The 15,945-nt window shown below is 39.0% G+C and overlaps 1 protein-coding gene across 1 annotated transcript in view; it reads left to right on the forward strand.

The window, feature by feature from the left end:
- HMBOX1 (homeobox containing 1) overlaps nucleotides 1-7,099 on the forward strand; it is a 126,032-nt gene extending 118,933 nt beyond the window's left edge. The window contains exon 10 of the mRNA XM_070947276.1: nucleotides 6,700-7,099. Within this exon, the coding sequence (XP_070803377.1) occupies nucleotides 6,700-6,837 (138 nt within the window). The 3' untranslated portion in view covers nucleotides 6,838-7,099. The remainder of the gene's footprint in view (nucleotides 1-6,699) is intronic.
- The last annotated feature ends 8,846 nt before the right edge of the window (nucleotides 7,100-15,945 follow it).

The following is a 15,945-nucleotide window of genomic DNA, read 5'->3' on the forward strand; positions in this document are numbered from 1 at the left end:
GCTGGTACAGTATATTATTTGGGGCAAAATGATCAAAACACGTAACATCTCTTCTATACCAATTGAATTTCTGGCTCCAGTTCAACGTATTTTAAAGCATAGGTGAGTCAACATTTCAACCGTGGTATTAGCCCACATATTCAGAGTCAGAGTGTAACAGTCTGTGGAGGAAAGGCTTTAAATGTATTTCCCTCCCCATTACAAGCAAATCCAGGATTTCTGGTAAAAGTTGCAGATACTGTATCTAATATATTTCTCTCCATCCATTACAACTTTATTGCTGATAATAAGGTTTGTTTAACAGTTGGTTTGGCAGCAGCTATGAAAAAGCCCCTATGATTTGTCATTTAGGCATGAGTTAACTCTGTGAGTCATCATATGTTGAGAAGCCAGGTGGATGTATTTTAGTACAATGAATATGACATTGTGATAGAACAGAGGTCTTCAAACTTGGCCGCTTTAAGACTTGTGGACTTCAACTCCCAGAATTCTCCAGCCAGCATAGCTGGAGAATTCTGGGAGTTGAAGTCCACAAGTCTTAAAGCGGCCAAGTTTGAAGACCTCTGGGATAGAATGACAGTGGAGATGAAAGAGAAGAAACATAGGCACTTAAGGCCTTTGAAAGCTGCCTGCCCATAAGCTGAAGGTGGACCATCCAAACAGTGGATTTCTTCCTTCCTACACTAAACCAAGCTAACCTGTTCAGAAGGAAAACACTCCTTAGAGGGTGTCATTTTAACCAACAAGCTATAGAAAGTCTTTCATCACGATGTGAAAAATTAACTTTACTCTCATGCTGTGTTTTAAAGAGAATTAAGACATGGGGGCAGCGTTTTTTCTTAATTTATTTCAGGTGACACCTGGGTTTTAGATTACATTCATATTTTATTTTATTTTTAACCAAAAAATACTTTCTTTTGAAAAGTATTGTCGAATATGGTTTGAGAGTTTGTTTTATAATCATTTGAATGTGTCTATTGTCTTCGCAGGCTCATTAGCCTTTAAGACTATAATACATTCTTAAAATATATTAATTAAGTCAAGCCATTTGCTGCTGAACATGTGCTGGACTGTTCAATTTTTCCATCCAGATTTTATTCTCTATGGGTTTTTTTTAGAAATATAAAAAAAAAAATTACAAATGAATACAGGATAGTGTATTGTGCAGTTGCTATAATTAATTTAAGGTAGATTAATAGCTATAACATTTTAATTCTATTTTTATATGAATTACAATATTCCACAAACACAGAACTAGACCATTGATCCCTCTAGCTCAGTATTATCAACACCTGCTTACAGCAGTTAATTTTCCAGAGTTTCAGACAGTTTTTTTTTAAAAATGTTACATGTGTTATGCCACTGGGCTCTTACGCCTTCATATATACTTGGCTACTACAAATGTGAGGAATGAATCATAGATTTTTAAACTTGAAGATGCTTCCTTAAATATTTATTAAAATATTATTTATACATTAATTAGAATTTCTTATAATAATAGAATCATGCTTGGAAAAGTGTCTGTAAAATTTACATTGTTTGAATTAGGACAGGCAACTTTGTGAGGGCTAAGAAACACGTTTTACTTTGTGTGGAAGCTGTCTCTGGACCTGAGAGAAAACAGAATTGTTTTTAAAAAAATTTAAAAAACACCCTTTAAAGATAAAAAAGATCAACTTTATTTAATAAATAATAAAGATATAAACTCCTAAGTTTGTACTAGTGTTAACATTTGCAGTCCAGTTTTGCAGTAAAATCTACAATCAAATTTCAATGGCAAACTATTCAATAGATTTGGAAACCATTTGAAAAATTAAAAAGCCTGCATGCGGCTGGAGGATATACAGTATATTGCCTTACTATTTTCAAAGAATCAGCACTCCAAGGAATTTCATTTCATATTGCATAGGGAATTCCAGAACATTTAAGTAGGAAATTGGAGGTGCAGGTGTTATACCATGATCATCTATAGCCATGCTGATCAAGTGGCATCCCGGTAATTGGTTTTAATGGATGAATACCACAGTTTAAAGAATATCCTTTCCCCCTCCTCTTTCTACGCCTTGTATTATCTAAGGAAAACATTGCTGCCAAAATGAAGATGAGAGAAAACTAGTGTACTGCGTGTATAGAGGAAAACAGGTAGCTGCAAAGAATGTAATCAATGAGAGGAAGAAACGGTTTAGATTAAAAAGGCAGAGAAGATATTATTTTGATGGAAGTAAAGAATTGGTTTTGCAGAGAGCAAAGAGGGCCACAAAAAGAGTTTCCATAGAATGAATGGAATTAAAAATAAAGTGATGAATCAGTTTAGGATGAAACTGAAGTGAGGGAACGCTAGAAAGAATAATCTAAAGATTTGTGTGGAAATGGTTATAATACATTTATTTATTAATTTATTTATTAATTTTATTTCTATACCGCCCTTCTCCCGAAGGACTCAGGGCGGTGTACAGCCTAATTAAAAACACAAAGACAGACAAAATTTAAAAATAATTAAAATTATTAAATAATAGGCCCAATTTATAAAACCCCAAATTTAAAATCCCATTTAAAACCAATTAAAATCTTTACATTGATAGCCCAGCCTGGCGGAACAACATGGTTTTGAGGGCACAGCGAAACACACGGAGATCAGAGATTTTACGAATTTCTGGGGGCAGATCATTCCAAAGGGCAGGGGCTCCCACAGAGAAGGCCCTCCCCCTGGGTGTCGCCAGCCGACATAATTTGGCCGATGGCACCCTGAGGAGACCCTCTCTGTGGGAGCGAACTGGCCGGTGGGAGGCTACTGTATGCCAAAGAGTTTTTTTGGGGGGGCAGGTATTCCTGGAAAGGAAGGGCAAAGAACAATGGGCCAGTTTGGTCTAGTGGTTAAGGCAGCAGGCTAGAAACCCAGAGACTGTGAGTTCAAGTCCTGCTTTAGCCATGAAAACCAGCTGGGTGACTTTGGGTCAGTCATTCTCTCTCTGCCCAACCCACCTCACAGGGTTGTTGTTGTGGGGAAAATAGGAGGAGGAAAGAGTTTTAGATACATTCGTCCCAGTGGTAGGTTCCTCCCTGTTTGGCCCGGTTCGGCCGAGCCGGTAACGGTGACGATGTGACATCACCGAACCGGTTCTCTTTGTTCGGGAGCTGGGCCCTCCCACTCCACCCGCGTTATTCTTACCTTTTATTTGGCCCCGCCCCCAATCTATTCGCTGCCTCCCGAGTCCCAGCTGATCGGCTAGAAGGAAAAAAACTGTTTAAACTCTTGCAGTGGGGCTTCAAAGAACCACCCTACAGCTGATCAGTGTTAAAAGGCAGTGTGGTGGTAAACCAGTGTGCTCGAAAAACAAATGGGTAGACCGGACCCTCCAAGAACAAATGGGTAGACCGGTACAGCTCTGCAAGCAGTTAAAAGCCTGGTAGACCAATACCTCTGCTAAATCCTAAATAATTGTCACATGACCATCAAACTACATCCACAAAATAAGCCACGCCCACAGAACCAGTAATAAAAAATTTTAGAACCCACCCCTGCTTCGTCCCCTTGAGTTATTTGTAAACTTAATAGAGGCAGGATACAATTAAATAAAATGGGAGTGAATGCCAAGAGTATAAACTCCCAGTAGGGTCACCCATGGTGTGAAAATCATCTCAGCTGCCCAGCTACAGCAAACAGGCACCTACATCAGGTAGCCATGATAGAGGAATTTCATACTGCATGAGAAAAGACAGTGATAAGCAACCTCTATATTTTACCAAGGAAACCACATGGGTAGACCAGATAAAGGGATTGCTGATATTGATATACTATCATATTGGATGAGGGGGGTTCAGATGTTACTCAACATGTAGCTGGACAGATGTGATTTGAGTGTGATTTGTTGGATATGAGTGCAAGTGGAAAAAATGCAGTTATTTCTGTATGAAGAAAAATATAGCAACTATAGAGAGATGGAAGGTATATCATACAGGTCTGATAGAAAAGGCAGGAGATGGGATGGTAAGCAAAGTGCTTTTGCTTCAGATCAAATGTTTGTCCTTTTGTTCTCAACTGGTCATTGAGAAGTGGACAAATATGAGAAAGGAAACATACCTTCATTAATTTAGACGAGGCCTATGGTAATGTAAAAAAGCTTAAATTTAATAAAATTATGACAGGCTCATCCATTCCTGGGAGATTCTGCTCATAATCACTCATGCCATAGACACTTCCTGGTTGGACTATGAGATTGTGCTCTGTCCTTGAAAAATATTTGGATGCTTGAACTGGTTCAGGATGTAGAGGCACACACAGTGTTGAGTGCAATGAGGTTACAAGATATAGATAGACTAAGAAACAAATGCCATGTAGGTCAATACTTCTTTCACTGTAATAGATGTTGTAACAGAATTTTGCAAGCCTGAATGTGTTTCCCCCTCCCTTTCTTTACCTCTGTGCATTACAGGCCTGCCTGAGATGTTTTCTTAAATTGCTTTCATGACCCAGACTCAGGCCCCTGTTATCTGACTGTTCCTTCATAGTGGCTTTTCCTCTTGACCTTCTAGAGCAGGGGTATCAAACCCGATCGCATCGTGGGCCATATCAGGATGTTTTTTGCCTTTGCGGAGCTGGGCCTGCATGGACCATATCCGGCCCGGGGCCATCAGTTTGACAGGCCTAATCTAGACCTTTTCGTCTCATAAGACCCAGAAGTCTGTCCTTTTCAGTTGCGGTGCCTGCCCTATGGCACAATTTAACCCACCAGCACACCATAACTCTCTCCATTGCCACATTCTGGACCAGTTATAATTTCCAAATGGTCTCCAAAGGCAGCCCTATGCGTCACATATTGGCCACGCCCCCACCCGGTTTAGTGAAGGGGGAAAAAATCCCAATACGTCACATGACGCTGCTGTGACGACATGAGTTTGACACCCCTGGTCTACAGCATTCATTCCTAGCTAATATATTTGGATAGTGTCTGGTTGGAAAACGAAGTTATTTAAATCTATAAGAAAATAACTTTTGTATCTTCTTTTTACTTTTTTCTTTTTACTTGGGCTTATGTATTACAAAACAGGTCATCACTTGAGCCCATGCTTGGTAACAAAATTAGGATTTGACTCTTCAGTAAAAAATTTTTAGAGGGATTCACTATAGCCTCCAAGGTATACAGGTATAACAAGGTAGACAGCTTGTTCCCATTTTCCTCTTGAGAAGCAATAAAAGATAATTTCCCGTATCTTCTTAATTTTATTTTGTTTTGATTTGTAAATATCCTATGTTGAGTAGCATCCTAGAGTTAGGTAGCAACCAATAAATATATCTAATACTATAAACTAAAAAGAATATCTAGAAATTCTTCTCAGAAAGAAATAATTCTAATTAGTTCTTCTTCTTTTCTCTTGTAATGTTTGTTGCGGTTTAACAAAGGGCAGGAGAAATGGGGAGTGGGGTGAAATAGAAGGGATTGCAAGTGGAAGTTGTTTTCTGGACCTTCATAAAACCCAGTGAAAGTGTTTGGACTGTTAAGTAATAAAAATGGTATAGAAGCAGCCAAAGGTACACACACAAGTTTTTTAGATCCTTTCACCCATCCCATTTTTTTCTCTCTCTCTCATACAAACACATAAATAGATATGTCTATGGAGATTCTCAGTCATCCACGTCATGGTTGTCCCAAAGGTGTTTTTTCAAGAGGCAACTGGACTTTCTGGTTTCTCTTTGAAGGCATTTTGCTTCTCATCCCAAGAAGCTTCTTCAGTTCTGACTGGATGGTGGGGAATGGAAGGATTTATACAGCTATCTGCAAGGAATATAAATCCTTCCATTCCCCACCATCCAGTCAGAGCTGAAGAAGCTTCTTGGATGAGAAGCGAAACGTCTTCAAAGAAAAGCCAGAAAGTCCCGTTGCTTCTTGAAAAAACACCTTTGGGACATAAACAGATAACTTCTGCTGCTAACTCACTGTCTTCTCTAATTGAAAAAAAACCCACTAGTCAATGAATTTCTATGAATACACAGTCGTATTCACTTGTCTAATAGACATTTGTCTAAAACTGAGTTGCATCTCTACATTTTATTTGGTACAATAGGTTAGTGGTGGAATAAGGTTGTGGTTCTACATTTATACAGATTTGGAGTTATTGCAGAATCTGTTTCCAGGCGCCCACTTCAAATCATCTCACCTACTCCCTGACTCTTCTTTCACTTTTCAACTTCAACAGACACCCAAACAAAAATTGTTATTGTAAGGTCAGCTAGCATTGGTGGCCATCCCTGTTATTTGGATTGTGGAAATGGCATTGTTAATTTAGTTGTCATATCATTGCCCCATTTTCAAGTTTAGGTTTCTGTTTGGAGGTATAGGACAAGGGCAGAATTTCTCCAGGTGGTTAGTAGGTTGGTTTATGCCTCATAATAATAACTTGAGGCTTGGAAGCTGCCTTGGGTGCCTTTCCTTTTTCATTTTCATCTGTCCAGTATGAGATTTTCTCCAAATACCCTCTCTCCTCCTTCCCATTTTCCCTTCAGCCAATGCCTGTTCAGCATGTAATACGTTCTTTTAAAATAAATCCCTTTATCCTCGTTTCTCCAGCCCATTGAATGAAAACATTGGACTGTTTATAAGACATATTTTAAAACTGGATGAAATTATTGTTGAAGATGCTAATGAGACTTGTTCCTCCCCCTCCCCCTCTTCATTCCTTTCTCCTTCTCCGCTCATGTAGGATGACAACACTAGCCATAGCGACCACCAAGACCCTATCTCACTAGCCGTGGAGATGGCAGCGGTAAATCACACCATTCTGGCGTTGGCCCGGCAAGGAACCAGCGAGATCAAAACAGAGGCCCTGGATGATGACTGATGACGCGATGGAGGGGGAGGGCTCCCAGATGAGAAAGTAACTTAGTTTTAGACGTAGCACCTTAGCAGCCTTTTTCCTGGTCCCTAATATGTGTCCTTCTTTACAATATAACTTTGCAGTCTCTTGTACGTCGTTTAGGGTCTTGTCCTGTGAAGATGGCATGGTGCCCTCTGACTCTGCGTATAAACTCTCAGTATTAACTCCCAGTCAGATAATTAACCAAGCCGACTGACCTCCCTCTCCCAGTGCTCCCCCCTCAGCTAGATGAAAACCTTTGCTGCTCTGTCTTTAGCATTCCATGAACGTGCTTCCAGGTGTCGTAGGCAGCCCTCGATTCCAAGCCTTAGGCTAAATCTGTAGAAAAACAACCATACAAACTTGGATTATCCTTCAGACTTCCTGGTGTTAACACTTTTTTATTTCCTCTTGTTATTGTTACAAAACCAAAAGGAGACAATGGAGATTCAGTGGTTTGAAGGAAAATGGGTTGAGGGTTTGGACAGGGAACGGGATTATGATGAAGCTCAGATCTGTTGTGAACGTCTTGTTACCAGGTGCCAATAAGATGGGCCTCCCTTGGCAGTGCAGCAATAGAATCTTTACTGCTTTTCCATAGGGTTAGTACTGTTTTCTAAAGGTCCTGGCTGGTTGGGAAGGAGAAAGGGAAAGTCCACCAGCTTGTTTTGATTGATGTTTGCTGCTGACGTGGTCAACATAACCTTCCTGTTTTCTTTGCAAGTTGTGTTATGGGAGGAACAAAGCATTTCCCCCCTCAATTCTTAGGTTTCCCCAGTTAGGCCAAAGTTTCCATCTATAGAAGAAGCTGTGTCTCTGAATGAGACCCACTGTGGCTGTGTTCCTTCCAATAAGTGGTCACTAAGGCTGATGGTGGCTAAGGAATGATGTAGGTGTGATTGGATCATTCACAATTCTTTTATCAGTTAGTCATAAATGAACCCTGGCGAGTTCATTAACATCTAAACCCACATAATGCAATTATATTCTCAGACACCCTCATAAAGAATTCCTACTCTTGGAAAAGACATGATTTATATACAAAGATAGGATGAGCATTGATGGAAGTGAATAACTTATTTTTACACACACACACACACACACACACATTCTGTGATGAAACATGAGAAATAGCTCTCCAGTTCAGCCTGTAATCAGGTTGCAGATTAACTTGGGTTGAAAAGTTGGTAATCGCTTACTTCCTTGCAACAGCCTGTCTCCAAAGTATGGTGCACTCTAGGGAAGGATTAAGAAGTAACTCCTAATATCCCTCCTCGCTACCGTGTTTTCCCGAAAATAAGACCCTGTTTTATATTTTTTTGAACCCTGAAATAAGCGCTTGGCCTTATTGCCATGCACTCAAAAGCCCGATTAGGCTTATTATCAGGGGATGTCTTATTTTGGGGGAAACAGGGTAGTTACAGAAAATATGCATACATGTAAATTTTCATTATTTGCATAGTAGAGAGTGCAGTGATCCCTATCTATTGTTTGTGGTGTTGGCTGTCCAAGGTATCACATCCTGATGTTTTTTACTTCTCTAAACTAGCCACACATTCTTTGTCTCTCTTTGTTCTATTCTTCTTCAGCAGCTGGAAAGCTGTACCTGTCTGAGCAGGTTAACTAATTCTTGGAAGCCATATTTCAGCAGGAACTAGATGTTGCCACAAGCCAAGGATTTAGTGGCTCTTGTGCTCCTGGGAAACAGGATTATTTTTTTACTTTCCTATTGTTAGGGCAATCTGAGATTGGATTCAGATATTGGCTATCTAGGAAATTAGAATTAGTGATTAAATACTGATGGAATGTGAGATGAATCTACTTCTATATAGCAAAAATAATAATAATAATAATAATCAAATTTGAGGGGGGGTTTTTTGGTTCTTTTATCTTGATCATATGTAGCACTTTGGTATTTTTTTCCTTAACAAAATATATATATATATATATTTGTATTTTGAGCATTTTTTAAAAAATAAATATCATTGGATAAATCAACCATAACATGCTATAAGCTCATGTTACAGTCATCCAATAATAAACCTTGAACATAGTCCATGAGGAACATCTCTGATGAAATGGACCTGGTCGAATAGCACCAGGTGTTTCTCCTGAGCAAGATGTTTTGAAATGAAGGAAGCCGGAGGTAATTGAAAAGCATTCCTGTAACCCAAGACGTATCTTTACCAGCTTGATCATAGCATGTGTTTTTCCTCTTTCTTGTGCTCTTTTCACTTTCACCTTACTTCAATGTTCACAGAAATTCTTCTCCATTCATTGTGCCCTTTGAGCTGCCTGTGCATTGATGAACAACTAGTATACTTCAGAATGAAACTGACACGCTGACATTCCCATGATATAATCCCTGCTGGAGCCACAGTTCCCAACATTTGGAAATGTGCTTTGTCTGTGGCCTTGTTCCCATCTGTGCTTTGCCAAGGCAGATGATAGAAATTTGTAGAGGAATGGCCAAAGGCTTAAAATCTTCAGAATGTTGGAATAAGTCATGCTGTTCCTGAAATTGACAGGCCATTTGCTCATTTTGGTATGGGCAGTTGGATGAGCAATTCGGCCATTCTCTAGTCTAATACTTTATTTGTAGTCACTCTTTTTCTTTGCATATATCTTGAATGCTCTCAGAAGTCATTAAAGAAATCATAAAGAGGGAATATCTGCCAAGATGCTGTTGCTTCATGTAGTATGGTACCTACTAGCTCTAACTGCATAGATGGTACTTAGCTGTATAATTACTAGGCAGAATTTTTGAAAATAGATTGATATGAATACATTTTGAAAAAGTGATTAGCCATAAGGAAAAATAAAATGCCATCTTTTCAAGGGGCTGGAGCAGCTCTTTACTCTTCGACCTCTGCTTAAGAATAGTGGACGATTTCTTATGCTGGCCAGGCTACCTCAGTAAGCTGAGAGTGGCTTACTCATCATCTCTGAAGTAAAGAAAAATCTTTCCCATCAACTGATCTTTCTGAGCATAATTACTGAGCTGGAATCCTTCTACATATGTCCTCTGTTTCCCTCAATGGATCTAGGACAGGGACTAGTTACTACTGTGTTTCCCTGAAAATAAGACCGGGTCTTACATTAATTTTTGCTCCAAAAGAAGCATTAGGGCTTATTTTCTAATTGTCTTATTTTCGGGGGAAATACGATACTAAATACATCCGTCTTAACTCGGGCTTATTTTTGGGGTAGGGCTTATATTATAAGCATCCTTAAAAATCATGCTATGGCTTATTTTCTGGTTGGGTCTTCTTTTCGGGGAAACACGGTATCTCCATCACACACTTTCTCCATCAGGATCCTTGATGATGGCTTCTCATCACACCCATTCAATTCCAATTAAAATGTTGGAGCTTTGCTAGTATTTTGCTGTTCCAGCTTGCATATTTCATTGGCTATATTATATGTAATTTTTTTAAAAAAATCAACAGTTGATCACTAAAGCAGAAGCAAATTGTTGTCGTCTGTCTTGTTTGTCGATTAAGAGCAGGTAAACTCCATGAGGAGTTTTGACCTTAGACTCAGGGAAAAATGTAAGAGTTGTTTGGTAGCTGCAGAGAGAATTTCTTCTCGTGACATTTACAAGCAAATGTGTCTCTCCGTGACAGGTAACAAAGAAGTGAAGCAACTTTGTTTTGTGGGCTAAATGACCTGGTAAAATATAGCTACTGCAACAGAATTTTATATTCTCATTGCTATAATGGTAATATCCTAAACTGAGAAGCATTGATGAAATGAAGCCATCATGGTTTTTGCCACTGAGCTTCCCATGACCGTTTTGGCACTGCTATTCACTGAGGTTTTATTCTTTCTTTGCATGTAGTTTTAGCAGGACACTACCAGCTAGTTCCGGTATGAACTGAAATAGCAGGATTCTTGAATAAGCCATCCATTGCAAATTTTGTCATTCATTTTTAGTCAGTCTCTCCTATTAACTTGTAGCCTTTCCCTGCTTATCTAGTAGTACAGTCTCCTGAAAGGGCCATAAGTCTTCATGGCTTGGCCTGAAGCACTTTTCAATTATGGTAAACAGTTATTAGATTCAGCCCCTTTTATATATTGCACATACAAATAAGTAACAGGAAGCAATGAACAAGCTTTCAGTATAGTGGCTAAACTTGTTAAAACATTAGGACAATAGGTAGCCTACAATTATCTTAATTCAAGAAGAATTGTGGACGTGTTAAGAGATCTTGAATCTTTAAAAAGAGGATCTCGGCAAGAAATGTTGAGTGAATGCAAGTAAACTAGAAGACCCATTTTGCTAAGATAAGCTTTGTTCAAAGGACAAAAAACATTTGGATCCAGCTTTGTCAAGTTACAAGTTCTTACCGCATTTGAATGCTCTTCATTTTAACTGAATTCAGGCGCTAAGTTTCTTGTTACTAACAATTAAATTGTGATTGGCTTTTCTTCTCCTCTGTTGGGATCCTCTGTTGCTTTGGGGTTCAGCACCCCAAAACTGATTTTTTGTCTTGCCTTTCCAAAATGCTTTCCAAGATGAGCTTTTATCTGTGCTTTGTATATAGCATTCTGATCTTTCATTAGGTGTCTCACCTACGTTATGAATAGTTGAGGAATTAGGGTTACTAATAGAATAGAATATTTTACTTGCTCCATGAGCAAGTATGGTTTGTGAATCATCTTAAGCAGTTTGATCTAGAAGCATCGCTTAATTGTGTCTGAATTCTCAGCTTCTTGCCCACCTACAATCTAAATTATATTTTCTCAATAACTGATGAAGGGTGTCGCCTTGGGATATTTTCAATACTACAGAATTGCCTGGTTCTCTGAAATCACTGTAATATTGCTGCTACTGGAGGATGAGTTCTTAATTCTTGAGCGTCCACGATACCCAGTTCTACCTTCTGTAGTCTTAGATTTAGAGGCAGTGCTTTGAGATTGGCTTCAGACTCGATTGATGTAATGTTTGAGATATGATTCTGATAGACTAGCCGTCTACAATACGATGCTGCCCCCAAATATGAGGACTACAATCCCATGATTTCCAGTCAGAATCCTAACTGTGAACTTTGGAATTTGTGAGTCAAGACACATGAAGAGAACTCTAATTGAGCAACAACATTCTACATCAACTGGCCCCCCTCCTCATTTCATATTGTGCATCCTGCTTATATTATAAATGTTGCTTTGCTTTCCATTCATTCATTCTTCTTAGTCATAGACATGGTATTGGAGACATCGAAACTTGTTGGAAAACTATTAGTACAAGTACATGAGAGATTTCTTACTAGAAGCTAATATTTTTAAAAAGGACTTCCTAATAAAATAGTGTCGCTGGTTTTTAACACTCTATACTATTTACTCTTCTTTTCAGTGTCCTGGACTGGAAAGACTTTTAAGGCAATAAGTGGATTTCCTTGTGCTTGTAGTTGACATCATCCTTCCTGAAAAGACTCCCTTGATAAAATGTTAGTTGCAGCTTCTATGAGTAACATCAGCTTTCTTCCAGTGGAACAGTTTCCTCCCACGCTTGTATTAACTGAAATTGCAAACAAACTAATTTTTCTGTTCCTACTATGTTGTGAGTCCCTTAGCAACCGGCATTCAGTAATATATTGCCTCCGAACGTGGCGTATTCGTAACGATTATGAGTTTCAGCCTTTGATCACTGAGCAAAATATATTGAACCGTGCAAGCAATTTAAGCCACTCAGCCAGCTAGAGAAAACATAGTGCAAAATGCTGGTAGCATCTATTGTCCAGGAAAAATACTTCTTCTAGTGATTTGTTACTTGCTCTGTGTGAGACTTACAATGGCCATTTTTCTAGATACATAGGAAGCTTCTGATCAAAATGTGATTTAGTTGATAAGTTGATTTTTTGATAGGAAACGCTAACTTTTTGGTATGATAGTGTTCTAATATAGGGAAGCCCAGTTCTTTTGTTGGTTGTCAATTCCATATCTCCTTGCAACTTTTGTTGTGGATAATCATACCCAATTGTCTTCCTAAGATCAATGTGTTCTGTGATTGAGATAATTCTGAGAAGAACTCTGATGTTCTATGTGGATCTCAAGAGGGTATTTAAGCAAATTCCTTTATCATAATTCCAGTTGTGTTGGATGTCAATTTCTATAATTTCCAGCTAGCACAACAGAGCCACATAAGAGTTGAAATGCAGTTTTATCTAGAGGCATCAAGCTGAGGAAGTCTGCCTTGCTTTGTGATGTTGTGGAAGGGGAGCAATAGCTTTATCCCCTAGAAGTTCATGTCTAAACGGGCAAGACCATTTACCACCCTCCCATGTTCAAGACAAGACTAGTTTTGGAAACCGACTTTCAGCAGTGAGTTCTGTGGTCCATTTGCTGTGAATGAAAGAGCTAACTTCCATAGCAGATGACACTGAGCAGTTTCCCTGGTTTTTCAGGATGCTCAGAATCTGTTTCCCATGTTTAGTATCCAATTCTAAAAGTGCCTAACGTGATAACTGAACCTGGTTTTATGTAGGAGACACTGGCCTTGCCGGTCTTTGTCCTTCTGATATGGGAGGACGTGGCAGCCTAGAATGTGAATTAGCTTCCGGAATAAACTGGACAGCAACCATAGTTGCTTTTCTTTCTCTCTCTCTCTCTCTCCCCACCCCCACCCTCCATTTGACTCTGCCCTTGTGGGCTGGGAATCATTGGAATTGCAATCCAACGCAACTGTTGACCACTTGCCTGATTGTTTTATAATCTTGGAAACAGCCATGATGAGAGAGCCTAACAAAAGAATTGCTGTAGAAAAGTGCTGTAGCAAGCGAGTCCATGTCCACCTCCTTCCTCTTCTTATTTTCCTCTGCATAAAAAGTGCCGCCTTGTTGGAAGGTTGCATTTTGAACTCCTCATCTGCATTTCCTGCTACGTGCAGAAGAGAAGTTATGAACTATTCTTCCCAACAATCTTTTATGAATGTGAAAAAGGTCTGAGCGACTCCTCCCTCCCTTTCCCCCACCCCCACCCCCCAATTAGTACATTTCATTTCTACATTGGCTGGATTCCTGCATTGAAAGGAACCAGCAGTGTAGGAAGAAACCTGTTATCTTTCATTCCAGAACATTGTTTTAAGATAATGGGGAGAGAAGGCATTAAAACATTATACTAGGGAATTGGAAGTGAATATGCCTCGCGTAAGAGGGTAAGGAGGGACCAGATTTATTTCCTCCTTCCATTCTGAGCTGAAATACATCGCAGCTTAATCAATTGCAGGTTGCTGTAGCTTATGGGCAAGCCAAGTTTGTGCATTTTCTAACTTCCATTCCAGGACTGCCTGTCTCTTTTCTCCTCGTGTTCCTCTCTGATCCACTACTGTGGTGGCACTCCGACACTTTGCCTGGTGTTGTTTTGGCCTGCCATAACTGAGTTCAGCCTACCTCAAGAGGTAATTCTGTGTCTCCCTGTCTTGCAGCCACAATCCCTTTTATTTCAGCGTCCTTTTTGACATATGCATAGATAACACACACACAAACCACACTGGACTGTCTATCGCCCTACTCTCCAACCCCCTTGCTGTTGCCACCAGTTCTTATTGCAGATTGGATGCTGCTTTAAATGTGAAAAAAAAATGAATAAAACAGTTGTTTTAAAAAGCTATATAAAGAAGAAGAAAAAAATAAAAATAAAAACCTGAATGAAAAGCTAAAGCTGAATTTATAAGCCTTGTTGCATATGAGCCAAAAGTGCAAAAAGCTCCATATAATAAATTAACCTGCCACTCATATAAATATAAATATATATAAATATATTAAAATCAGACTGTTCTACAAAATTGTGTATTTGTATTTTTGTGTACGTACAATTTTCTGCTAAGCAGAAGGAGGATGTAGTATAGGATGTGAGAGAATTTTTTTTAATCAAATTTCTTTTGCTACTTATTTTTCTTAACATTCATCTCTCTGTCTCTGTCTTCTCTATGTATGACACAGTTTTTGAAAAAGCTGCAGTCTCTCTCTTCTTCCCCCTGTTCCTCTTAAACCCCTCCTCCCCAAAATGGTCCATTGCCAGGGTATACGCTGCCACTAGTTTTGCAGAGATATAGAAACTCTCAAAAGTTTGAGAACTCACTGCTTTTAGCAATGTCAACATGTGCTTTGTTGGGACTTGGCATAGTTGCTTCCAAAGTTGTTGAATCTTGTCAGTGAATTTCTATTTCCCTGAAGCAACTTGGCACTTGGCTAAAGTTGGTCAAGGCTTTCGGCGGTCTTTGGTTTGAGATCCCAAATATCTTTGTGAAGGCATTCCGTCAAGGAAAAAAAATCATTGTCAGTCAGACAGGCTTTAAATTCCTAAGCACGAGCCCGGGAATTGAGGGCAAAGGCGTTTAGCCACATTGAAATTATTACTCAATTGAAAACTGAAAGGCCAGACTAGTGTAGCCATGATTTGAACAAAAGTAGGATGGTCTTAAATGCCCAAAGTATCTTGTGCATATTTTTATTCCAATCCTATAACCATTCTATTAAAAAAATAAAAGAGCAAATAATCTAAATAGGAAGATATTTTGTAAAAAAAAAATTGTAGAGTGATGAGAGAAAAAAATTAGGATTATCTCATATCTGATTAATATTTCTCAGTTTTCATATTTCTTCCCTCTTTGGAAGGATATTAGTGGAACTGCCACTTAACTTTATCAGTTAATTTAATCTGTCAAGGGATTTATTTCTTCTTTGAAAAGTGCAAGCCAAGTTCCCACAAACCTGCATCTGTCCTCTTTGCCTCTAAAGTATATTTGACTTTCAGAATGGTTATTAACCTCACAGTCTTGGTTGATATAAATACAACTTGGTCAGGCTGGAGACCCGGGCTGGTGTTCCACTGAAATCTCCAAAACGGGCTACGATGAAATACAAAATAGAAAATGCAAGAGGCTGACTACTCTTTAGAAAAACCGTGGGAGCATTGACAAGTATCCTGTTCTTACCTCGTTGTATGAGAACATGCAGGATGTTAAATTCCAAAACATTTTTCCAGTGTAACTTTCGTTGAGAATTTTTTTCCCTCAACTTAAAAAAAGTTATGTATAAGCTCTTATTTAACGCTATGAGAGCCTTTTATACATTGAAATGTCCTTGACTG

The sequence above is a fragment of the Pituophis catenifer genome, unplaced genomic scaffold (assembly GCF_029215685.1).
Source record: "Pituophis catenifer annectens isolate HBS135680 unplaced genomic scaffold, rPitCat1.0.hap2 SCAF_1, whole genome shotgun sequence".
In the NCBI taxonomy this organism is placed as follows: Eukaryota; Metazoa; Chordata; class Lepidosauria; order Squamata; family Colubridae; genus Pituophis; species Pituophis catenifer.